The sequence below is a fragment of the Bombus vancouverensis genome, chromosome 13 (assembly GCF_051014615.1).
Source record: "Bombus vancouverensis nearcticus chromosome 13, iyBomVanc1_principal, whole genome shotgun sequence".
Taxonomy (NCBI): Eukaryota; Metazoa; Arthropoda; class Insecta; order Hymenoptera; family Apidae; genus Bombus; species Bombus vancouverensis.
Genome location: NC_134923.1, coordinates 11,227,648 through 11,253,624, shown reverse-complemented (window position 1 = coordinate 11,253,624; position 25,977 = coordinate 11,227,648). Strand labels below are relative to the sequence as shown.

At 37.0% G+C, this 25,977-nt stretch overlaps 1 protein-coding gene across 6 annotated transcripts; it reads right to left on the bottom strand.

Annotated features, from left to right (window-relative positions):
• Positions 1–1,848: 1,848 nt before the first annotated feature.
• LOC117159333 (peroxidase) lies at positions 1,849–25,977 on the bottom strand. 6 transcript variants are annotated; one of them, XM_076623797.1, is made up of 15 exons: positions 25,755–25,977; positions 25,408–25,544; positions 14,108–14,235; positions 11,289–11,424; positions 10,995–11,188; positions 6,831–7,007; positions 6,106–6,302; positions 5,321–5,516; positions 3,865–4,062; positions 3,640–3,787; positions 3,357–3,513; positions 3,119–3,289; positions 2,446–2,644; positions 2,222–2,327; positions 1,849–2,147 (listed from the first exon to the last, which is right to left on the bottom strand). In XM_076623797.1, the coding sequence occupies exons 3-15, from the start codon at positions 14,229–14,231 to the stop codon at positions 2,042–2,044; spliced, it is 2,109 nt and encodes a 702-aa protein (XP_076479912.1). In that variant the 5' UTR covers positions 14,232–14,235; positions 25,408–25,544; positions 25,755–25,977; the 3' UTR covers positions 1,849–2,041. The 6 variants fall into 6 exon arrangements, with proteins under 6 accessions (XP_076479912.1, XP_076479913.1, XP_076479914.1 ...); XM_076623798.1 differs by having other exon boundaries at positions 25,408–25,514; XM_076623799.1 differs by lacking the exon at positions 25,755–25,977 and adding an exon at positions 14,442–14,530 and having other exon boundaries at positions 25,408–25,639.

The following is a 25,977-nucleotide window of genomic DNA, read 5'->3' as shown; positions in this document are numbered from 1 at the left end:
TAATCAATAGCTTTCTATTTATCCCAATCGTTTGTTTTTCAAAATAATTTTTAGAACATTTTAACAATTTAGCTTGTTTATTATTTAATGTTTTTGTATAATTCATATTTTGTTTTCTTCATTTTTTAGCCCTTCTTGTTGAATCTTTATTCAATCAGATACGTTTAAATATATGAATATCATGAACTTAAACAATTCTGTTCCTTTCGTTATATACATCTTCCAATGATTACATTTGAAGGAACTAATGTTCTAAAATTTATTTATTAAAATATCCATGAGACGTTCCTGTTTCCATTCCATATACAAGTATTCGAAGATTATATATTAACCATAAAACGCCTCAAATTTCTGATATAGATTTACGGTACACCGTATTTCATAATATCACATAATATAATTAATGTTATGATTAAATATGTGAAAAAAATAATATCATCGAATATTCTATTTTTCAGACGACGCATTTTGATTAAAGTTTCAATTTCACGAAGCTTCTTCTATGAGGGAAGATTTTACCGATTTGTGATATAATTTTTAATTAACTTCGTTATCTGTGAAATAATTTGTAAGCGACGATGCCGATCTATATTTAACGTCCTCATTATATGTGATGAATAATCGAAACAATGTATATGTATGCGCATGTAATTAGTAATAATTAATAATAGGAAGTAGAAAGATAATAGGAATTTGCTAATGAATTTCGACGATTTTAAATACTATCTGTATTTAATTTTGCATGAAATCTTGCACATTCGATATGACGTATATCTCGATAAGAATTTTGTTCCAAAACTTTTTGATTGTGAACCCTTTGAGTGCGATCGTTTCGAGATTAATTCGATATTCGCTCCTTAATAGGAAACGTTGCTCAGACGGTCGTAAACATGTGTAAGATAAGAAAGTTTATTGAACGTGTTGGGATAAGTCGTAAATTCCATTTTACGCCAGAATATATTGCAAATAAACGGTGACTTGATAAAGCATACAGTAATATCATGTGGCAAATTAAAGCATTGTAACTTCAATAAATCACGACAAAATGTTTCTCTTCTTTCATTACGATGACTTTACGAGTCAAATATAAGCATCGTTCAATTTTCTAAATTGTTTCTTTTCTAACAGTCTATGACATTCTAATAAAAATCTACTCGACATACATAATTTACGATGTACATATTATATCCACATTCGTTTTATTATAAATACACTAATAATAAGACAATTATGAAAATCGTAACATTATATGTTACAAAATTTCATGTATACAAATTTTTCACGGAATCAACAAACAATTAGTACCTTTTTTCTGAACTGAAAAAATAGTTGAAATAACGAACTATGTCAAGTTTTTTTTTTTTTGGAAGCTATCTTCATCTTACGTTTAATCTCTTATCTATCGCCGATACCGATATTTGTATCATATCGTAAATTGTTTCAGCGATTACGAATGGGAACCACCGATATTACACGACATGTCAATTCATTACTTGCAAACATTATTGGAAAATGTCGATCTGCCTGCGATTTCAAACACGTAAGATCACGCATATTTTTCCCCCAATTGCAATTTTGCCATCTGTTATATCGGATTAAATTTAGCTGAAAAGTTACATATAGGGGAAGCACGAATTTTTTTCACTTAAAAAAATGTGTAAGTGTTCAGTTTGGTATAGCAGACAGTAACGTGCTGTATCTACGAGTAAACGCATTATCAACGCTAAATAACGTAATAAAAAATTGTAGGCACCGTGTTCCACGCTATACATTTAAAATATATCTTTTCCCTTATGAACCGTTGATTTCTTTAATTTCCCGATTTTTTGAAAATATCGAAGCTCGAACTAAATTAAAAAAAGTAATGCATTTTATTAATAGGACGTAAGGCACAACTTGTATGATTACATAAACTTTTACAAATTTACGTTAACTATCGATAATACTTCAGGCGTATGTGTATCGTTTAAATAGTGTTCAACGGATTGATATTTGGTAATACGAAAATTATTCCGTGGAAACTGTTAATCATTCCTATTTTTTAAAATGGGGGTATGGTGTATTTTTGATTTGCCAGTTCCGGGGCGTAATCCTTCCACAGCGAAAGATCTACCGACGGAATGTTGTCGCAAATCGTGATAGGATTACTGAAATTAATGAAAAGACTTATTGGATGGGGGCAATTACGAGGCGTATCGTGATATAGAAATAGAAAACTTACGATGCAGATACTTGCTGGAAGCCTCTTAGTTGCATGCTTGTGATGTGATCGCCGTTATCGCAGAATAATCTTGATATACTGGCCTTTCGAATCTCGTTCAATTGCTCTGCAAAAGCATACAAGTCGCACATTTGTAAGTCTTTGAAAAATCTTTTTTTCAAAATTGAGAATCTTTATCTATTATCTGCGAAATAGTGAAGTTGACGAGAACATGAAACATTTACCTATAGTGAACGCTGATTGGTGGTCACCTCTTTCGTACCAATAACGATCACCCACTCGTGTTTTATAGAATTGTCTGGTAAGGATACACAAGAACGTAGGACCGGAAAGTGTACCCGGCACATGTTCTTCCAATGATCCTCCGACAGTCAGTTCGACGTCATCAGGACTGGGATACAATTCAGACAACTTTGCCACGTTCTATGAATAGAGAAATTATCGTATATATTTGTTACATGATAATATCATTCCAATATCAATTCACAATGATAATTGTATCATCGTGACTCTTTATTAGAATTTATCACGGCTTCGTTATATAATACGTGTAATTCATCGTGAACTTCTGCCCTATTACGCGATAGAAATGCAAAGAAAAATAGCGTGAAATCCTACTATGAACTGTGTAACAAATAAATTATCTTGGATCTTGATTTTAGTTATAGCTGTTCTCTGTAAGACTGAACAAATGATGTTGCACGATTGTTTCGCAATTCCGGTAGTCTCGTTAAAATATACTTATTCCGATGAGAAGCGAACACACGTTTATTTCATCTGCAAACAACGAATATTTCCTACATTTCCATCTAATATTTGCGTTTCATCGTATTTCGGAAGTTTCGAGCCAAACTTATTGGCAATTTTGGATCTTCTCTTTGGAAAATATGTACCTACCGAGGGAGAAATATAATCTGTGAAGTCAGTAAAGTATTTCGCTCTGGGTAGACCGCAGTATTCGCGGTAGCTGTTGTATGACGCGAGGCCGTGATCGCGATCCCTCTGAATATCTGTTGCGCGAAGGTCAGATCCCAGTGGTCTGTCGTTTCTGAATAAGAATTCCGTGATCTGAAATATGTGGAAGTTGAAAGGTTTGACTTATCTTGATCGAGATTCGTTTAAACGTTTCATGTACCTCCGCGTCAAAGAATTGATCGCTGGCTTTTTCTGGCTGATAAGACATGCCTCTTGTCAAATCGTCCATATTGTCGCATTCCTCGATAATTCCTGGTCTGTTGAAGTGATCGCTCAGTCTCAAGGCATCGTTTGAAAATCGCTGCTCGTTCACCAAGCTGAGATTCGCGAAACGAGTAAAACAAAATTTTCTTCTTAATCTTGTTCGCTTTCCAATGAATTTATTTTGTTCCAATCCGATTGGAATATCGTTATACTAACTGTGATAATACTACTGAACTTACTTGAGGTAGCCGGCGATAAGGGAATGGAAATATCTAAAAGCTGCGTTCGAATGTTCGTTCAGAACACTTGGATTTACATTTTTATCATAGTCGTTTACATAGCCCTTGGTGTTGTATAAAATCTTATTACCATACGTGGCCTGAATGCCTAGATACGCGATATTTACGTAATATTAATTATCGAATAAACAGATATTTATTAATGTAACGAACATGTAACGTTACCTAAAAATATTGGCAACCATTCGTAATAGGAAATGTGTTGATGTTCTGCAATTACAATACGCCGCGCCTCTTGGAATATCGTCTCATCCGTCCAATGTGGATTTAAACGAGCTAAAGCATCAGCGACGCGATTATGCTCCCTAAGCAGTATTATTTGCAAAATAGTCAGCTGGGGATTCTGATTAACTCGCGTGTCTCCTGAAATAAAAATCGAATCGTTCGTTAATAACGAATAACGAAGATACATGAAACACGTCTGGCATGTTATTAACTACAAGCGGAATGTTTTAATACGCGTTGAGTCACGACCCAAAGGAAATAATACAATAACAGGGCAAAGAGGATAAATAAAAATTTCAAATCTTCTAATTATAGCGTTCTTTGGCTAATATCAAACAATAGCATTTTCGAAAACGACTTATATAAGAAATACATACTGCAGTTACCACTTATGAAACCAATTTAACAAGGAAATCTTTGTTTTAAAAAGAACAGCATGTCAATGTACTGCAATACAGTTATCACCTAAAAGAAGAATTTTTAAATAACTATAAATGCTTATGTTCGTCTAATAAAAATGTCAAATGCGATAAAGAAAGGGTATATTTAATTGCAAAAAAAATGGATTTAAAGAATGTAATAAATAATCAACGGTGCCAATTACACCGTACAGCTGTCTAGGAAAATATTTTACTCAAGTAACAAGAACCACTTTCACTAACATCATATTGATAGTTATGAATTATGAACTCATAAACGCTGGTAATCCCAAGATAATTAATTACATCTGCACTTTAATTATTAAATGCGATATACTAGATTTTCAAGATAACAAGTTTACCATCGAGCTATGTATGTAATATTTTTTCTTTCATTAACCAATGCCCACTTAATAATTAGTGGCTATAAATTTCTTTATCTCGGAAAGGTATCTTTTAATCAGAACGTTGCCTCGTATAACGCTGTCGCTCAAAACTTGGCCATTAGTCAATGCTTAACGGTACTTGACGTATTAAAGATTATGTTTAATGGTCAGTGAGACAACCTGTTCGAGTAGTTAACAGTTTTAGTGCATAAGCAAATGATAAGACGAGCGACACGTGAGCGTTCAGATTGAATATGAAATTACCCGAGTACAACGTGTCATCGAACGTGATAACAAAATGTTAATGAATTTTATTCTTATATTACGCAATTAACGCTATCGACCATTTTACATCTTAATCGCTACGAGAAAATAATTATTATAATCATTTGTTATTTGTTGTACAGACATCGGTATAATATGACCATTAAGCGTTTTAATTGAAAGCTGTCAGTGATTTTTTAATGAAAATAATTTCTTCGTTTTGTGATAACCGATTGCGTACCGATTTCTTGTCTATTAGTCATGGACATTCGATCGCAAATATTCATTGCGATCGTATTGCCGCAGCCTGATTTCGTCAATGCTTACCAGCCTGATAGCAAATTTCGTTAGGATCGGTAGTTTCACAAAGCTGGCTCTTGTTGGTTGCCATAGGTGGCCATTCTCTGTTGCGTCGTATCTCGACGTTCATGCGGCCGCCGACACCGGCTCGCAGACTAGTCGCCAGCTGATCACTGGATCCATAAACCAGAGAGAGGTCCAAGAAATGCGTTACGACGGTTAACTGAAAGATTTATTTTACGACATTCTGAAATTCCACGGGGGACCGAGTAGAACGCGCGCTTAAAGAAAAGAATTAAAACGAGTTTTCTGAGAAAAGAAGTTTAAAGTTTCTTTAACCAAACGTTACAGCCGCTGTGGTCGGATAAATTAAAAAAAATTGCAATTTCGAGGTTCGTGAGTTTAGAGGAATTTATTATTTTTTTTTTTTTTTTTTTTAGGACAAACTTGATTTTAATCCAAAAATTAGTTTCCCTCTTCTTTCATTTTTCGTTTCTTCAATTCCTGTATCCTTAATCAGATACATATCGTATTACGCCTGAATCATCGACAGTAGAATCAAAATAATTTGTAGACCGTGAATGATAGTGTGGCACGGTGTATCGGTAATCGATAGAATGATTGATACGTCCGTTCGAGTAGACAACTAACGCTTTCGTATTTATGTTTATGCGAACTGATCATGTTTCTCAAGATTTTCACGAATCGAACACGTCGTTTTGTATTCCCGAGGATTACTCTCGATTTCCGCGGATGAGGTAATAAATGAAGCAACGAACCACCAGACCTATCAAGTGTAAGAAATAGCAAACCTGTTCTGCTGGTTTGTATCGAGATGCACAACTGCGGTCAAGGTCGGTTGTACTACGAACGAAGTTGAGACATCTTATATTGGCCTTGCTGTAGGTGGGATCGTCGTAAGGTATAATTATGGGATAGCATTGACCGTGAAGCAACAACGGGTCTACCAATTGGCCATCCTCGGTACAGCATTGCGTGGTGTGTGGTTCTGTTGCATAAAAGTTCGTTAAAAGTAAGGCAATTGGATATCGATAAGGTCGACATAATTTTGAAATATTCTATTAATATTTCCTATACGTAAAAAAGCTACTATGAAAAATGTGTGGTGATAAAAAATTTTTAATATTTTTCCTGTACGATACTTCTCGGCTTATTCCCGTCCTTTTTCTTTTTGCGATTTAACCGTGCGTTAATATCAGAACGTAATGTAGTCGCAATGTTTTAGATTAGGCGCCTACGTACGCTTTTAAATGTCGGAAAGCACTCTATCGAAATGTAACGTTTAACTTGAAACCAGTTTTAAGAACGATTTAATAAGCCGTGATCTATCGCCTATTAATCGATACCTTTGCTTGATAATTAACATTTAAATGTTCGTTTCAATCACACGGGCTGGATTAATCGCGCGCTAACTAGAATTTTATTTCAATGACTGAAGTTTCAGCAAGGTAAAAGCAAACATAGAAATGAAAAGTGGACTTATGACGAAAAGAGATGATAGAAAGTTGAAATTTACTTGATTGAGTAGTTCCGTCGATCATAGCCATGTCGTGAGTAATAATTTGTCCCCATTGCATCGCTACCAGCGTCCATACGTGATCATCGATATCGACTTTGGGAAATAACGTATAGCTAACCAATCGAGAAAGTGGTAATTCTGCTCCAGTTACTGATTTCGTGGGCGATCGTATTCCTGCATAAATTAAACGTTTAATAGCGACTATGGTATAGTAACAGAAAGCGCACGAAGGTGATATATGTATGCGTGTAATACGAATTCCTTGCTTTTGGGATTTCATTCGATTCGTATCGTTGGCAAAATCGAACGCAAGCTTCGTCGCATTAGCTTTCACGTAATTTTTAATTGACAAACATTCTCGATATTTTGCGTCCAATTTCTGTCAATGTATTTCTATGTAGACTTTCTTGCCTCTAGTCGTTATTTCTTTCGCGATACTCGATATCCTCTTTTAACTAACGTTTTTCAAACCTCGTACCACGTATGTAATCTTACAAATAAATATAAGTTTGAAAAACAATAATAGAGAAAAGAAGGGCAACGCAAGACGGGGAGGAACGACGAGAAGGAAGCACAGGGAGTGGAATATAATAGAGTGGATAAGAGGAGAGGTAGATATACAGGGTGGTTGGTAACTGGTGGTACAAGCGGAAAGGGGGTGATTCTACGCGAAAGAAGAAGTCGAAAATATAGAATAAAAATTTTCCGTATAACGGATCTCACCGTAGATCGTTGTCTCGGTGGAAAAATTAAAAAAAATGTTAGGGAAGTGATACATTTACACTGTACATGAGAGTGTGTGTGTAAGGGTTAGAGGGCGTCAAGGACTCAGTGGAGACAAAAGACTGTTGCCAGATGTTAGAAGAATCTAGGCTAGTCGGTTGGCAACCAGCGTGCGTGCAAGACGTTCTTAGAGAGGAATATAGATGTATAACTGTTGTATGGGAAATATAGTCAATAATTTGTATTCCCAAATCCTCGAATTTCCTTAACAAAAAAGAAATTTTTTATTCTATATTTTCGACTTCTTCTTTCGCGTAGAATCACCCCCTTTCCGTTTGTACCACCAGTTACCAACCACCCTGTATAAGAAGCGAAATATGCATAAGAGATGTGAAACCGAAAGTTCGTCCAAAGCCGAAAGGCACGGACTAAGCAATAACAAATAATAATAATAATAATAAATATAAGTTTGAAGAATATAAAAGTTTAATAACTATAATAAAGTTAGATAAACCTAAGGACTCACGAACGTGTATTTACGAGCGTGTCGTAACTAGCAGGTGTCGCGAATACTTTTTCATTTAGACACGAACGATCGTAAAACACTGTGACTTAATTAGTCGCTTCGGCGTGGATAACACAGATCGCACACATTCTAATTCCGTTTTGGAAAGTCGAACAATTGCAAAACTTATTTGTCGCGAAATCACGGTGTTCACCAACGATTGTGTAATAAAACGGGATGCGGTCCATTCGTCATTCTTGCATTGGTATTTCCACCACATCACGATTTGATATTTCCTTGTACAGTTATTTCCCCATCCACCAGCCGAGAATGTTAAAACTGTCGTCGTAAAGGTTAATATCGTTATCCTATATGATATTCTTAAGCAATTTTATCGGATTAGCGTGTAAGAAACGTCGTCCCTGCGAAGCTTAAATTTTACGAAATAGCACGCTGATCGTTAAATTCTCTCCTTCGATCAACGGCTACTAAACGATTAATAATTACGATAGAATGAGGAATTGCTACGATACAGGAGTATCGAATCCTAGCGATCTGTCCATAACGGAAATAACAACTTGATTTTGATGGAAAGAGTCGGTGGCACGTGGTAGTTTTCACGTAACAAAAATGTGATAGGGCTATAAATTAGATACGATACGAATCTAATTTCCTGTTACATAAATTTCACTTGGATGTTTAGTTAAAATATTTCATCACGCGGATAGATAAGGCAGTAAGCATTTATTCGACTGTCGAAAATGAAAGGGTAGCGATAAAAGTGTATGAAAGTTTCATACGTTCGTGCGTATCGATATACGTTGTAAAGTTTATAAACGAGAAGGAGAACTAGTTCCTACTTAAGCGTGCCAATCACATTTGCTGCGTTTATATCGTTGAAATCGAAACAAGCTTGTGTGAAAGTCGCTATTTGTCATGGGAGACGTCGCTGAACGTCAACCGTAGGAACAACAGGAAATTTCATTGCCCATGTACCGAATTATGCGTATAAAAAAGAAAGAAATTCCATAATGCAATGCGATATTTCCATTTTTGATAGAAGCAAACTATATCACGTGGTTTATGTTCGACACGCTACTAATTCGTCGTATTCGACGATAATGACAGGTTTACAGCTGAATTCTGTAATGAAGATAATTACTAGAAGCAAAGTGTCAACGTTGTTGTTATTACACTATACAAAATTATTTGTTTACAATTCTCAATGAGAATTGATTGTGAAATACATCCAAATAAAAAAAAAAGAACTATACAAAATTAGAGCCTGTTTTCACTTGCCCTGATCAATGGTACAATCAATCAATGGAAGCAATAACAACATTTTTTTTCATGAAACAATGTCAGGTTTCTTTTTTTAAGGATAAAAATAATCAACGCCTAATAATCCAATTTATTATAGAAGTTTGTTAATTCCGTCGATAACGTGCAACAATCTCGAAATCGAAGCAAAAACTAAATAATAAATAAGTTGTTTTCGATTTTATCTCGGTTTATTTACATTCATGCCAATGCTATACCATAGAACTATATGCTATAATTTTGCAAGAAAATATTAGAAAACAGTATAAGCACGTTACATAGTTGGACTTTTTACTTTTTGCGTCATGCTCGTTTCTACATATAAAAAAGTGCACTTATCTGAAATCTCACCTTCCATATCCGAGCAATCGCTAGTGAATTTGTTTACCTGTCCGAACGCGTTATTTGTAAAATAATCGAGGTTGCCAAGTATAATACGGGTTTGTTTCTTCATAAATCTTGCTAGAAGGTAATCCTGACGTAATTGATTCAAATTAATATCGAAATAACGATATTACTCCAGATTCTGTAGGTGTCTGGTATCAAAGATTACTATGACTATGCGGATCAAGTTCAAATGGCTGAAGGAATTCGGATCGTAATTTCCTATTTCCTTTTTTTTTTTTTTATCTTCATACGCGATAAAAATCTATTCACGGAAGGATATCGTTGATCCGAGGAAATCGCAGATTTTGTATCACGATCCACGTAGGCGTGGAATAATTTCGTTGAGTCTTTTGCTCGTTTCGTTACAAAGCGAAGTGAAGCATGACCGCTGGAAGGAATCGTACCGATCGACGTCAGTTTCGAAAAAAATTGCCGAGAATTTGCCTCGACTCCCAAGTTCTGCGAAGCATTACGTCGATGGAAATCAAGTAGCACGATATTTCGACGATTTAATCATCAGGAAGTTGTACGATTCTCCGAATTGTATTTTCATTTGTACCTCGTCAACTATATACTTACGTAATTCTGTCATATTTTTGTGTGCGTGAGAAAGTATCTTAAAAGCGTAAACACAAAGGAAAGGAACGCACGAGAAGAGATATTTAGCAAAAGGCAACTTACGTAACGTAATTGGTTAAAAAATGTGACAGAAGAAGGTGTTTCAATTTCGTCGAAACCTTCTCACAGTCGTCAGGGATCTTTTTATTTGGAACACGCCTTACCACGTTTAACAGGGGAAATCGACGAACAGTGGAGGAAAAAGCGTTCGTTATGGTAGCGTAATAAGCGGATCGTCGCGAATAATTGTTCGTAGTTATTAAGTAAAATGTTGACTGACGGCGTGCGTCAGAACGAATTAAATCGAGCTGTAGACAGTGAAAGTGACGTTCGCTGAATTTTATATCGATTACGGAAGTACATTTTTTTCTCTATAAATCAGGGAAACAGCGATACAAACGATTGAATAACGCATAAATATAAACGGGCGAAAGGCGCGTTTAAATTTAATCTAACGGTTCGTTCAACGATTTTATCCGATGTTACGTGTCATATATCTTTTTCGTTTTTATAAAGCGCACGAAATCGCGACGCGAAGAATTTAACGAAGACAAATAGCTGGAACGAAGAAGTGGAATCGTTGCGAGTTAAATCTCATTCGTTCTTACCATCTCCGTAATTTGGTGGCAATAGCCGGCCGTATCTCGTGTTTGCCATACCCCACGTGGGATTCCTTAGATTGTTGCAAGAGCCATCGTACGTTCGATATCTCGCTTTTTCGCAAACGCGCGGGAAAGCATCTCCGCACCTGATCTCTCGATGAATATCAAACGTCGTGTTTCGCCCAATGTCGAACGATACGCTTAAATCGTACGGATAAAGTTACTCTTACGCCAACAAAACACGAACTTAGTTCCATTTATACGCATACTATAGTCGTTAACGATCTGTTTGATACGTACCTACTCTGTGGGAAACTAGAGGAATATATATGGGAAGAATAAGGAAATGAATCATACGCATTTTCAAAACCGTTCGTGTAACTAAAGGTGTAGGTTGTTTCCGATCCTTCCAAATCCGACAGTTTCTCCTTGTTTCCTGAAAGAAAGATGAGATACCGATTAGAAATTGAATTGGCTAATACGTAGGTTACGTGACTCTGTAGATCCCTGGATTTTATTTTTCATGACTACTTTAAACTAGTTAACGCGATCCATTTGGATTTAACATTAATTAGTACGTTACGTAAACCTCGACTGTAGCGTTCGTTGATTTTACACGATACAGCGAGACACGAAAATTGTCTGCGTACCGCCGTTACGTGCACTTGCTTCAAAAATTCCTTCCAAAATAAGAAAGGAGAAAATGGAAATATTATAACGCGTTAAACACCCGCGTTCGCGTACCGTGTGAGTTGCCGATTGCCAGTGACCCGCGGCATTTGTCGGAAGTACAATTTTCAATAAAGAGATCAAGATATTTTCCGATACGATCGAGATAAACGCACAGAATCGAACGATCGTTCCGCGATGATTTTACTTGGCAGTTTCAGCCATATCTAGATCGAGAACACGAATTTTACATTAGCCAATACGTATCATGCGCGTTCTATATTCGCCAGTGTTTCTAGTCCATTCAACGCTATAATGCCTAATTAATACTCTGGTTGATATAGCCCTATTGATCAATTAATATCCTGTGCATTGGCCATCTCTGTGTTGATCTGAGAGCGTGTTGTAATTAAATCGTGCCTTTCGATCCGCTAACTTGTTTCCCAGCTCGTTTACCCGGAACCTCGGTAACCAGTGCGTAACAGTGATCATTCTAATCAGGATAAAGGGATTTATTAATACCAGCTTTATCGTGTTCTTCGCATATCCACATGTATCAGGTGTAGGTAATCCCGTTTTCTCACGATCAAGATGCCACACATGGATCAGCGTTCGATTTCTACCTATTTCTACCTATTTCTACTTACTCCGATGTATGCAAGTACTTGTTCGATGACTGGCGGATTTCTTACGCGTTTATCTCGCGCATAACATCGAGCCGGCAACTTGCGCTACATGGAAAATCGTAGGGATTCAATGTCGACGTAATAGATCGTGAAACACGCTCGTTGCTACGGCCCGATGCCTTTCACCGCTTTTAGCCGCAACGATAAATGTTATACCAACGAGACAGATCTTATCGATGCTGGCGCAGCCAACTCGGCAAATGAACGAACCTAGTCAACTGCGTACGTTGACTATAGGGCACTTGCTAAACTCTTGGCCGAATTTGAATTTCAATCAGCGCAGCAAGTATCGCTTTGGACGCTGGCCAAATTGCTCGCGCCCTGTTATTTACACCGTTGTGGATGCTGCACCGCTGTCCCGTGTCCCGGCAACGGTTTTGTAAGTAGCGTTTTGATTTGTCAGCAGCGGGTCGCGTGAATCTGCTCCTCCGCTGGTAATATCGAGTTACGCGTTAAGGATATCGCGACGTAAATATTATAGGAACGATACTTTCGCTTGTGACCACAGAAAAGGTTTCTCGAAAAAAATTACCGATATTCCGGCATACTGCGATACTTAAGGAGACAATCGTTTTCTATCCGGCCAGCGGTTTCTTGTTTTTAACTTCCACTTGTTGCACAATGAACACGTTGCCCTAGTTCCTTTCGCTGCATGATCTTATCCTTTGCCTTGATTTATCAACGCTTTGATTGCCGTTCGAGAAAGCAGACGCAATGTACGAAGAAAACGCCTAACGTTTTAAAGGAACGCGTACAAGCGTGTCGTTTTTCCCCTCATTCTTCCCGTGTTCCTGTCCCTTGGCCCGATTCACGATGTCGCTTTAATTGATTATTAGGAAAAGCTGAAACCTCGCAGAGACGTAAAAACACGCTGAGCATTGCGAAACGCGCATAAATGTTTAGCATGTATCTAATATTCCAAGAAGTAGAATGTCGCTTCATTAGGCAGACACGCCATATAATTTGCCTGACCATATACGTATTATGAATTGCGGTCAATTTAAGTATAAGTATACGTTACGATAAATTTGGGTTAATTCCGATATCGATCCAGGTTTTTTCTTTGCGCTGTACGCGTGCTCTTGATTATCGGTATTTTATTCGAAAGTATCACGGACCAAGTATCGATTAGTTATCGAATAACCATTCAACGCAGCAGGAATTTGTATTAGCATCTATATATGAATGCTGTTATTAATGTTTGCAATGTTATGTAGCGTATAATATATTCGATGTTTTCTTCATTTTCTACTCTCTTATTGCCTTTGTCGATAATATTTCAGCTTGATATTATTATTTTAAAGAATTTTTTGCAAACAAGTTAATTTGATTTAACAAGATTTCCTATATTTTTTTTTTTTTAATCTCAATGCCTGATTATTTGCTACTTGCTAGTAATTCTTTCTCTACCTTTGTTCCGGGAAATATAAGAAATTAATGCATACAAGAAAATGCTTGGCATTGCGAAGCACGTGCACTCAAGTGTTTAGTTTCTTTTGTCAGTTTAGAATTCCTATCGTTTAATGTACAACACCTGGTTGTAATAAATAGCACGTGGTTTTTAAATATTTGAAAGTGTCGATAAAACGTCGTGTCAATTTGTAGTAACTCGTGAAAGGATTGCAGCGCAAATATAGGTTTACGATGCTAAATTGCGCTCATTGTGCGTCTAAAAAGTGACTATCGTTTGAGTTATTACGATCGCAAGCTGGTGATTTTAAATAATTGAGATAATGTCGCGAGAACTGTATCGAAGAGCCTTACCTGTATTTTCTGAGAATTTCTCATCTCCGGACGTGATATTCTTGCCATTCACTACGCTTGCTTCTTTTGTTACTAACAGAACGAGGAAAGTTGTTACAGTCCGCCATTCTCTTCGTCCCTTCATGTTTCTGAAATATAGGTCGAGATCGTATTAAGAAATTAAGTAACTGGAAGCTGAAAAATATGAAAAATTTCCATCAATTAATATACTCGTTCAAAGTATCTCTTAATTCTCAACTATGTAGTAAATAAAATAATATCTAAGTAATCTAAACTTTTATCGAACATCGATATGATCAAACGATAAACGAGATATCGAATTTCCTCTACGAACCTTGGTTATTTTCGAGGCAACTGGTTTAAGACAAGCTTAGTTGATAGTTTTCAACAGGATTCGGTACGGTTGCGGTGGAAAAACGCTGTCTGAATATAAGCAGAATGTTCTACTTTCAGGATAGCAAGATGCTTATACGTATACTTAGATATACACATAAATGTATTTCTTTACTTTATCTTTCTACGTTTGTTTAACAAATATTTTTCCAGTTTTACCAGCTACAGCATGAACGAAACGACTGAAACGGAATAATAAAATCTACTCTTTTCAAAGAATTGAATAATAAATTATGACAGCGTCGATATTTCGCATGCATCATATATATATATACATATATAAAAGTTGAATTTCTTGAATGGAGAAATCATTAATATTACACGATTAAAATGTACGAAAATTTAATAGACCTATAAGGAATATTTATAGCGTTTGAATCGTTTTATTCAAAACGGTAAACGCTTTTCATAAATATTAAAAGATACAGACGTTACTCTTGTTCAACATTATTTTCAGCTGTCTCGTGAAATGTGGTTTTTAAAAGTTTACGTCGCGTTCCTCTCAGTTATTTCAGATCCGATTCGCTACTGAATGCATGCTATTTCAATGCGCTTATCTCGCCTTATACATACTTCTTTTATTAATAAAAAGAAAAAGACACCTTCGAAGGTAACGCGTGTAGTGCCTGAGACGCGTTTAGGTGCATCTTGTCGCGAATATATGCGTTCCAGACGTACGTTCAAATCATGCACAATACTATCCCTTGCATGTAAATAAGTAAGCCAATTACACTTTGCATGATCTTGCATATTCTCATGCCATTCTATGAAACCGTAGTAGCTTCCCATTTTTTTTTTTTTTTTTTGAAAATCGAACATTTAGAAATTGCTGCTGGATTGTTGTAGGATTGCCGTTCAAGTACGTAGGACGAGTAATCCGAATGTGCATGTTAATGTACGTAGAGACCGACTTAAATTGCTGCGAAATAAAATAAACGACGAATTGTGAAATTTGTCAATAATTAAAATTTTCTTCCAAGCTTTTATCCAATCTGTAAGTACCACGCGAAATAACTTGAGAGATTTTTAACGTAGTCGTATTTTATGTCACGTATCTATATGAGGTTGGAAAACTGGTTTCATTAATATTGTAATATATCTCAGTTTACGTGACGGAAATAATTACGAGATTTCAACCTACTAACCAACTGAATATGTATCCTAATTACGGATACACGCGCTTACATTGTTTACGTTTCTGAAAAAGATAGAATATATCGCTATATCCAATTAGAGCTCTTTTATCATCCAAATCTACGGAATAGAATTTTAGAATTCCTTTGTAATTTGAAAAATATTTCGTTCGTTAATTCTTATGTATTGACATTCTTATAAATATCATTCTTAATATCGCGTAACTTTACAACGCAGAAAAGTCGTATTTGTTTCTTCAACGATATCCTTCGACGGACGAGTGAAAATTTTTCTCAATCGCCACAGTTTGGACAAACACGATCTGCTACTCAAATATCACACGCATATTTACGTGTTTTATTACAATCAATTATATTGCACACCAATGAATCACGATAACGCGTATTTGGAAAACGAACGATATACAGCTTATGATACTGGATGTAACAGCGGAACAAGATCGTATATATCGGATATACGTTTAGGTATAATCATTCTCTGTTAGGCTTCCTACATTCAAGAAGAGATCTCTTTCTCTCTCTATTTTTCTCTCTGTGTATTATATTAGGTTGTCGAAGAAGTTTCTTTCCTTTTATAAGGAAATAATAGACGCACAATGTTTTTTCTTTTATATTAGTTTATTGAATTATGCACGAACGTAAGAATAGAAATAGAAAGAAATGGATCATACCTACTTCGATAAAATAATATAAAACAGAAATTGTCGTTTATCCATTATCAGCTGATGAAGCGAAAGAAACTTTTCGGACAACCTAATACTTAGCACGCGACGAAAATACCGACCGATTCTCTATTCTCGCTTTCATATTGAGCACTTTTCTATCGAAACAAAGTTGCGTAGCTGACCAATTTTGCAGTGACGGTGCACGAGAAACTCGGCAGCTTGTGCGCAACGTGCCGCGAACGCCTTCCGGTTGCATGTCACCAATTTTTTCGTGAATTTCTATCGGAACGTTCGTATATCTTTCGATTGTACAAATGTATTCGATTGGTTTGAAGCTGCAAATTTAAAAGCCTGTAATCTAATATCATTCCCATCGATTTGGATACCGAGACTAGCGAGGATGGTCATCATAGAGCGACTACAAATGAGGAGAAAAATTTCATTTGATTATGTGTAATTGATCGCGTTACTGTACATTTTACAGGAAATGCGAAGCTGTATTACGTCAATAATGATCGCAGAGTGGAGTACAAATCATTAGGATTTAAAGGAGTTTTTTATAATTTTCTACAATTTGTATAATTTAAAAGAAAAGACGGAAGAGGTAACAACTGAAGCGATCTCTGCTATAGGAATTCCCTGGTTCTTTTTGTTGACTCACTGTTTTGGCAATGCCATGCCGAAGCGAAACCTGTTCTCCATTTATGGAACTCGATCGTTACGGGTTTCTTTTTTTTCTAATTGTTTTTTCTAATCGATTTGCCGTCTGATTGATGAAACCAGAGGTGAACTGACAAGGTAATTGCGACCAGGTAATTTGTATCACGCAACTGGACACGCTAAATTACTGCAGTTGATTCGTAATCCGACTTACTGTTTCTACGATGAGAAATGCCGCCTCAATTTGTTTGTCCAGACTTCGGAAGGCACCGCGAAGTTGCACTACTAAAACGAACGACGGCGGTAACGTCATTATGAAAATTATGCAGGAAAACATTTGCCGAGTCAGAAGTCGGAACGAAATCGAAGCGTGAAACGTCCCCGAGGATTGTGAAGCATTGCCAAAGAAAAGAAACGCGATGCTCTTACGTGGAAAAACGATGAATCGTTCGTTGCATTTATTATCGGATAAATCGCGTGAATTTGACTCGTTAAATTATGTTTGCGCGCAACGCTCCAACTTTGTAACGCGATCGTTGATAAATTACGTGACTTCGTCGGAGTCAACGTACGTTACTTTGTGCAGCAACTGCGTCTAAGACATAAGCACAAACCATGTCCAACCTGTGTGCAAATACTTGGTACGTCTCATCGACTAACAGAGTTACGGCAAAAAAGAAAAACATTTTCTGCTAATTCATAAATATATCAAGCATATTGTAAATTAGTTACGTTTTAAATCAGCGTCGCGAAAGATAAATCTTCGACTTAACTGTAGAAGCACGACGCTGCCACGCGCGCCGGCAAATTCCACTTTCTTCGCTCGCTTTTCCGCGAGGAAATTTGCCACGCGTTTTCACGCTAATTAACAGCTCAACAGTTATGAAGTTGCATTCGGCGTAATTGCGTGATTACGTAAAGCGATTTCCATTGCCGTGAAGGTTACGAGTTTCACGCCTATTATCATCGTGTTTCAATCAATGTCGTATTCGTGATTCGGCAACGTCCGGCCGTGGAACATGTAAATGTAGTATTTTTCACGTTTCGTGAATTTTTCCGAATCGTTCTAACTTTCTGATTAATTAACGTCGCAACGATACGAAACAGGAAGGCAGAATAAGAAAGCCGATCGCTGATTCACTGTTTCCGTCCACTGGCATTGTGCAATCGCTTTATCGATATCCTCAGAGGAAGTCACGAAATCCTCGAGTACTTTTGACTTATTCAGAAGCAAAAGGAAGTGGACTGTTAAGGCAAGAGAACCATTTTCCGAGGTATACACGTATTGTGGAAAGTCGGCGGCATACCGTAGAATCTTTGATACGAAAAGTGGGATAAAAGCTGAAAGGAGTCTTTTGAAATTGTGCAAAGCATCGCGATGAGACGCAAATTCTTCAGCCGTTGCGAACGTATCGTGCGCAACGTAATGCTGTCATTTAAAAATTCCAAGATTTAATAATTCGTCGATGGTTTCGATAGCGTGAATTTTTCAAATACCATATTACGTTCCGATGGTAGAAACAGAAACGATGACTTGTTGGAAAGGATGTTGCGCGAAATAGGCCTGTGATGTTAAAAATTTGCATCGAGGCGATGTGGTTTCTTAATCGTCTACCTAAAAGGGATTGCAAAATTGAGGAGTTCCATGTGTGTTAGAAACTTTGAATTGGCAGCCTTGTAATATTAATATCTCTGTTATTGAAATAAATTATTGTAATTATTATAATTGGAATAAATTATAATAAATTGTTTAAGGATGAAGGACGCGAATCGGTGTCCTCGACTCGTGATCTAACTCTTCCACGAAGAATATAAACGTTTTCATTAGGTAGAAGGTAAATACAATTTAAAAGATAAAGTACGAAAAGTTGGAGTAAATTAAAAGTAAGAGCGATTTTTCCTTCGAAGCTTCTTCCGCATTGCAAAATAGTACGTTTATCTGATAATAGAGTAATCTCGAACGAACTACTCGCTCGACGCGCATAGAGTAGTACGAGTTCCTAAGTGAAATGAAAAGTATTCTTTTCCACGAAGATTTACAAGCAATTTTCCTGCCACCAACAATTATACTTAACTCTTGCATTATCAAGAGTTACAACTATTGCTTCTGATAAACGCGTCACGCAAATTTACGCGATGAAGATTAATTGCATAACCTTAATTTTGCATTCATCGATCAAACGAAAGTCTCTGTTCTCTATCTGTTGCGATAAGAGAGACTACTCTCGCGAAAGAATTAACAATTTGATCATTTCTAGCTGCCAGCGACTTTACGATTATCAGTTGATTACGCAATAGTAAAGCTAAATTCCTTTCTTATCTCTCAATGATAACGCTTCGTATTATTATTATTATTATTATTATTATTATTATTATTATTATTATTATTATTATATATCGGAGCTTTAATCGCTTGAAAGTATCGCAAAAAGTTGTCGATTCTCTTCGTACAGGGCAAAATACAAAATCTCGTCTTCGACAACCTACGCTTTCTAACAGATGTTCGACGAATCGAAACTTTACACTTGCAGGTGTAAAAATCTTCGGACAATCCACTGCTGGTTATCCATTTAATCGAGAAGATAATTAAAAGATCCGATCTCGTGGCTTGTCTGCCCGAAACCATGCATCTAATTATATACTTGTCGTTATGAGCAATTACATTCGCCTACCAGCCAGCTCACCGCAACATCGACCTGTTTGCCCGAATAAAAGCATTCAACAGCTCGTGTAACGATGAAACGACTAATTACAGGTCGTCTTATTGTTAATTGATCCACATCGACTACGCGATTATTACGAGGTATAAGTACGCTTGTTTTCGTTTATCGTTTAATTAGAAATTCAGAAGAAAAAGCAAGCTAGGAGCTGGTCATTTCCCACTCAGATTTAATCTCGCGATGTCCATCAACGAAGACCAACGAGAAGGTAGCGACCAAATGAAAATCCAGATATCATTTGCGCCACGCCTATACGACCAACAACCAACGACGGTAAAATTGAAGAGCGCTCGTATTTTTACGTATCGATCAGTTTCCATTGTTACGAACGAGTTTTGCCGATAACATAAACGAGTCTGGTTTCAAAACCGCGATAAACGGCAAATGATGTCTGATGGCAGATCGAGGATCCACCTGGTGAATTTTCTGCGGTCGGAAATCAGAATGGGGTTCTTCGATGAGAAACGAGGTATCCATCACTGATACGCGATACGTGGCGCGATTTGTGTCCCAGTTTTTTTTTTCCTTTCTGCTGGAAATTTCACGATTTTCCGTCCGTGTGACACTTAATTACGAAAGGATGTAATTACAAGTTGACAAACTATCGATGGCAACCGTTGTCACCGATCGTACCTGTTCTTTTCGGGTGGTTACACGTCCTCAGCTCGAAGCTCTTACTTAAGCTGGAAATGGATGTAAGTTGCGATTTAATTGCTTGGTGTCCGCAGTCCTGCTGTTTGTCGCTTTGCGTCTTTGCGTCAGTATCGAATAATTTTGAAACAGAGAGCTGAAATTGAACGTAATAGCCGACCGTTCTTTCTAAGTTCTGACGCGTTATTTATTTAACGATCGTTAAAACGTCCATGAACAAAGTCAGGATTTTTGAAATAGAAATACCATCGTAATTTCCAAAAGTCACAATTCTCGCAGCTATGTGGCTGTCGCGTTTTTATATTAGACTATTACTCATTCGACTCTTGCAAAATTTCTACTCGAATCGAATCTCGGCATTAGTATGAATCATCGATGGTTAATTTCACCTTCGAAGGAGGCGCTCTGACGATTCATAATATTGGATTTTGTTTTCGATCGTCTGCTAACTGATTCTTAGAACTCCGGAATAGTCGTAACAGCTATTACAGAAAATGTAAATTATGTAAAGTTCGCGTAATCGCTTCTCGAAATTCGCCGTACATAATTTAGTCTCATCGTTTAAAGGCTAACAACTTTCACACTCGATCGACCACCTTCGAAAAACGAGACATATGTATAATAGAGCACGAATATCATTGGTCGTTCACGTGTAACATCCCGGAACTAACGTGAATTATCAAAGCATTTTCAAAAACAACTTTCACGGAGGCTCGACCTTCGTATCGTACGGAGAAAAGAACACGTTCTATGTTAATTTGAAAGCCGCTCTAGGAATAAAATTCTAAAATCAACACGAGGTACTGTCGCTAGAAAACCAATAGTTTCTTCTATAGAAAGACTAATCTCCTGTCAAATCCTATTAACTACGCTTACGACACCGAAACTAATAGAAAAATGATTAAAACGTACGCGTACTATTGCGTAAATATTTTCACAATAACTTTATACCTATTTCGTCACAATATCGTTCGAACAACAGTCAACGAGCAGAACGAGCAAGACGCGTGTCCAGACGGTGAACGTGGAATTTCCTTAATGACAACTGCTCTGCGAAGATCATAGAAATGCTAATTCGCTGGTATAATAGGAAGAGAAAGTAGAGATACGTTTGGCTATAACTTCGACCACAGAAAATGAAGTGCAATCCTGTGGTTAATTATTTCACCTGTTTTTTACCTTTTGTTCTTTTTTACGATAATTATACAAACAGATGCGTAGGAAACTAATTTATGCGGTGCAAGTCCGTTGGACGAATCAGTGCTTTCCACTTGCTTCAAATAACTCAAACGCTAAATGTAAATTTAAGCCGAGTCAGATAGATAGCGACTAGTAGATTAAGCACGTAACTGGTAATTGCAAATTGGGAATTAGAAATTATTTATTTTTCCGCGAATCTTGCGCGTTGTTGGTAAAATGAAAAATATGAAAATACGATAAGCAAGAGTTCGTTGATACATTTGTATAATTGCAATCGTGATGGACATTATAATGAATAATAGACCAATGAAACGGAGTGGATACATATCAAAAGAGGGAAGCGATGAAAAGTAATTAATGTTCCAAGTACGTTCGGTATGACAGTTTGAAATATTATTCTTCAAGTAGTATTTTACGGAATTACATTTTCACGGGTATTCGTATTTCGGCGTAAACGTTTGTTCCTACTTAACGACAAATTTATTACGCAATTTTGGGTGCCCATTTGAAATAATATATATTCTCAGAAGAGTACAAATCCTTTGCTTGACTAATTAATTAATTCACGATAACGTTACGTACACGTACTTTTGCCATGTTGGCTATTTAAATGGCCAGTAATCTTCTTTATTCATCCGATATTGTTAGATTATATCCCATCAATTGAAATATTGATTTTGCAATTTTATGTAAATCAAATATATATATGTACGCAGAAACTAGATGTTTAATTAAATCAGCCAACCCTAATGTTTTGATGGAAATTTGAAATTTTGATAGAAACATTTAATTACCATGTAAGAAATACGTTTGTAGTTGAGCGCGTTTCCTCTACGATTGCGATCATGAAACCGAACGATGCATTAAAAGTAGACATGCAACGAATCGACGCGACGCTAATTACAAGTGTAGGAAACGAATTACGAATGTTACACGAGTCATACAAATTTCCTATTATATGGTAACAAAAATTGGGCGGGACGTAGAATTATTGCGTACGCACAATCGCGTTTATTGTATTATAAATTGCTCCACACTCGTTGCTCGTTATGTTATATCTTATGAGCGGTAACACACGCTTAGGATTCAAGAAGCTTGAAACTTTCCGAGACCTTATTACAATGTTACGAGTTATACGAATCACAATTGACTCTTACGGTGTCATTTTCTAGAGTCGTCTTGTAAATTGATCGTTACACGAATATAAATAAATTGCGGAAGAAATTCGAATAGCTAGGAAAGAAATTACAACTCGGTATAACATGAGACTTACTTTTACAATTTTTCTAATATCCAATTCTCTTGGGGATATCGTTATTCTTGTATTTCACTTTTAAGAGAGAAGATAGGAAATAACCCGCTCAAAGAATAATTTGAGCAAATACGACTAAGGCGTCGAGTGGAATGCACTCATAGTTCAGCTTCGGCATTGTTTAACCTTTAATTGCTAGAATCTTGGCACGGTAGCTGCCGAAATGGCAAGTCCAAGGCGTTTTCTCTAGTATCAAGTATACACTCGGAACGAGAAGGTTCTTTTGCGCCGTTTCATCGGTCTTGCTTAACAAACGCGCTTACTAAACTCTGATAAAAATAAAGGCGAATGTCTGGAACGTTTTTCAAGTACGCGAAATGCTGGAAGTAAAGAAAGAGTTTGTAACGTTTCATTGAACAGACGTATTACTTACGCGAGATCGAAGTTTCCAAGCTAAACAAATATTTCATTTGTGAAGTGGTTTCATTTATCTAGTGGTTGTTTACTTGAAATAAATAGGTCTTTGATTCAACACGTCTGATTTCACATTAGAAAGTAAATGACTGTAAATTTACCAGTCGTTCTGTGTTCCTTTCAATAGGTTGTCAGCTTCTTGTAATTATACGAGGTCGTGTGATGCAATAACACGGCAAGGATGAGGGAATCATTTACTAGGAAAAAAAAAAGTAAATGTAAAATAAACCTGTCGCTTGACATTGTTGGGACGTTCTTAGGTTTTCCCTATTCACTCGGAGCAACTCTTTCCAACGCCAATTTAATTATTCTGCTCAAACGTAAAAACACTTATACGACGAACCTTTGATACGTTAGCAAGTAAAATTACTAAAAGTATAATAAATTAGAAAATAAGAGAGAAATCTGAATGAAAAGACGCGTATTACGTTCGAACGCCAGAAGGAAGGAAAGCTCTACCCTCTATTTCGAAAAGAAGTAAATTCCACCTGATCGAAGCTTCCACTAAAAGATACGCAGACGAGAGATTTAATCGATCTTGAAAAGCAGTAGCGTAAAATCCACCGAAACGATCGATTTTATCCATCGTATTAGCAACTTTAATACTCGAGCGAGACAATTTGCAAAGGCAAAGTGGTCGCATCGGTATCGAAAGTCGAAATACTGTTTATTCACCGGTACAATGAATAATCGGTCGATCCGTACGGATCTGCGGTCGCGTAATTGACAGAAAATGAAACTTGAGACCCACCAGAAGATTTTTGGCTGCTCGAAAACACCGAACTTTCCAGGCCAGCTGGAACCTCGTTCGAGACGCACAAAATCGGTAATATTGGAGCGGAACTTCACTTCATACGCGGTTTCTGCCAATTCTCGGCCAATATTCCAAACACGTGTTGGCAGGACGACTGAACGAGTGCGAGATATGAGCCGAACTTTATAAATGGTGGGAGAAAGTGCAGGAGTTACGATCGTAGATCGGTAGGTACCCCACGCTGTCAAAAGCTCTCGGTCTACAAAGATTTTTAGCACCGCTCGAGCCGTATACCAGTCCAATGATTAATACTCGTGTTTAGAAAGGATCACAGTTTCTTGTGATATTATTTCTTAAATAGATCGCATTGTAAAAACGCTGAATAATGTAACGATTGACTTTTCGACTGCGCGCTATCGCTCGATTTTTGCCAGGATAAAGGCGCGGACCAAAGAATTCCTTCGTACCGCTTGTTCTTTGAACGTTCTTTTGTTCGTTACTTTTTTAGGCAAAAAAAAAAGGTTCTACCAAGGCTGCTGAAAAATTGCCGACGTTAATTCAAGCAATGATATTTAAAACCGGTAGCTACTTGGAGAGGCGATTGTACGCTGTACGATCGTAATATGTTCCCGCCAATTTCAGTCACCGTTTGCAATAAATGTTTTACAATTTTTAGTGAATGCTGTAAGAACTTACAATCTTCGCGTTTTCAAAGGGTCAATCGATTAACTGCGGCGTAAGGGTTCGCTCGATCGATGATCACGTTTGGAGAAAAATCTTATCTAACTATAGTTGGAAAGATTACAATTTTGAAAATAAGATTATTCATATTTAACAGCGGAAATAGTAACTAAAATGTAAAACGAAAACTGATATAAATGTTACAGGTTTCGTACGCCCTCGACGCGCTGGCAGTGCATGGAAGGATATACGAGACACCTTAGAAGCATGTTAATTGGCAATTTCAGCCGGATATAAATTAATCAAAAGGTAGATTTTAAGGTGGATAAAAAAATGACGCTTTTGTTGACAAATATGCTCTACGACGATAATCGAAGCGAAGATTGCAACGATAACAGAGAAAACGCGGGGTTACTGTGCGAAGGAGAAGTCGTATAATAACATTCCGTTTTAACAAGACGATAAACATATTTATCCGCGGAGAATCGTATAAAATTTTCTGTTATTGCGAAACGTGGAAATCCAGTCGACTGTATTGGAAATCTCTATTAAAGTATAATGGGGTTGTTTGTTACGCGGTTAGATCGGCACGATATATCAGAGAGAATCGTAAATTTAAAAAATGTCCAATGTATATGTATGCTCGATGTAAAATTCATACGTTCGTTATTTAATATGTGGTAAAGATGAACTCACCTTATTGTTCCCCTGTCGACTATGCTGAGAAAAAAAGACGCGATCGCTCGAGCAATTCCCTTTCGTCTTAGGATTTACTTCTTCTCGTATAAGAGCCGATATCCTCGCTTTAACAATTGAACGTAATAATAATCGATCTAAAGAGAAATTGAGGGAATAGAAACGAGCCGGTTGTAGAAACGACGTTCCTTCCACGCTTCTCATGTCCCGCGATTTCCACTTTTATGAAAATCGTTTTCGCTTTGAATCAATTTATAGTCCCTATACCAGTCGTAAACATATGCACGTGGTGGTGGTATTTTAGCGAGACAGAGATGCGATCGTAGCTCTCAGATATCCATACTTACCACTTCTCGTACGAACTGGCTACGGATTTTGGGAATTGACAGATCGTCCTTGATACGAACAAGCTCTCATGCGATAAACGATGGTTAGTATTGAGGCGTGTCTTGTGTGCCCGAGCACGTGAATATTTCGTTTGTAACTGATATCTCGATTCGTTGCAAGGATTTTAGTTTCACGTTGTATTAACGCTCTGAATGAGTAAACTGACCTGGAACGTGTAGCGCA

Bases quoted from the DNA above. Each gene is read 5' to 3' on its own strand.
- LOC117159333 (XM_076623797.1), bottom strand. From the start codon at position 14,231: ATGAAGGGACGAAGAGAATGGCGGACTGTAACAACTTTCCTCGTTCTG. The intron at 7,008-10,994 runs GTAAGAACGAAT...TAATTTATGCAG, and splicing joins GCCACCAAATTACGGAGATG to GAATACGATCGCCCACGAAA. The intron at 3,290-3,356 runs GTACATGAAACG...CACATATTTCAG, and splicing joins ATCAATTCTTTGACGCGGAG to ATCACGGAATTCTTATTCAG.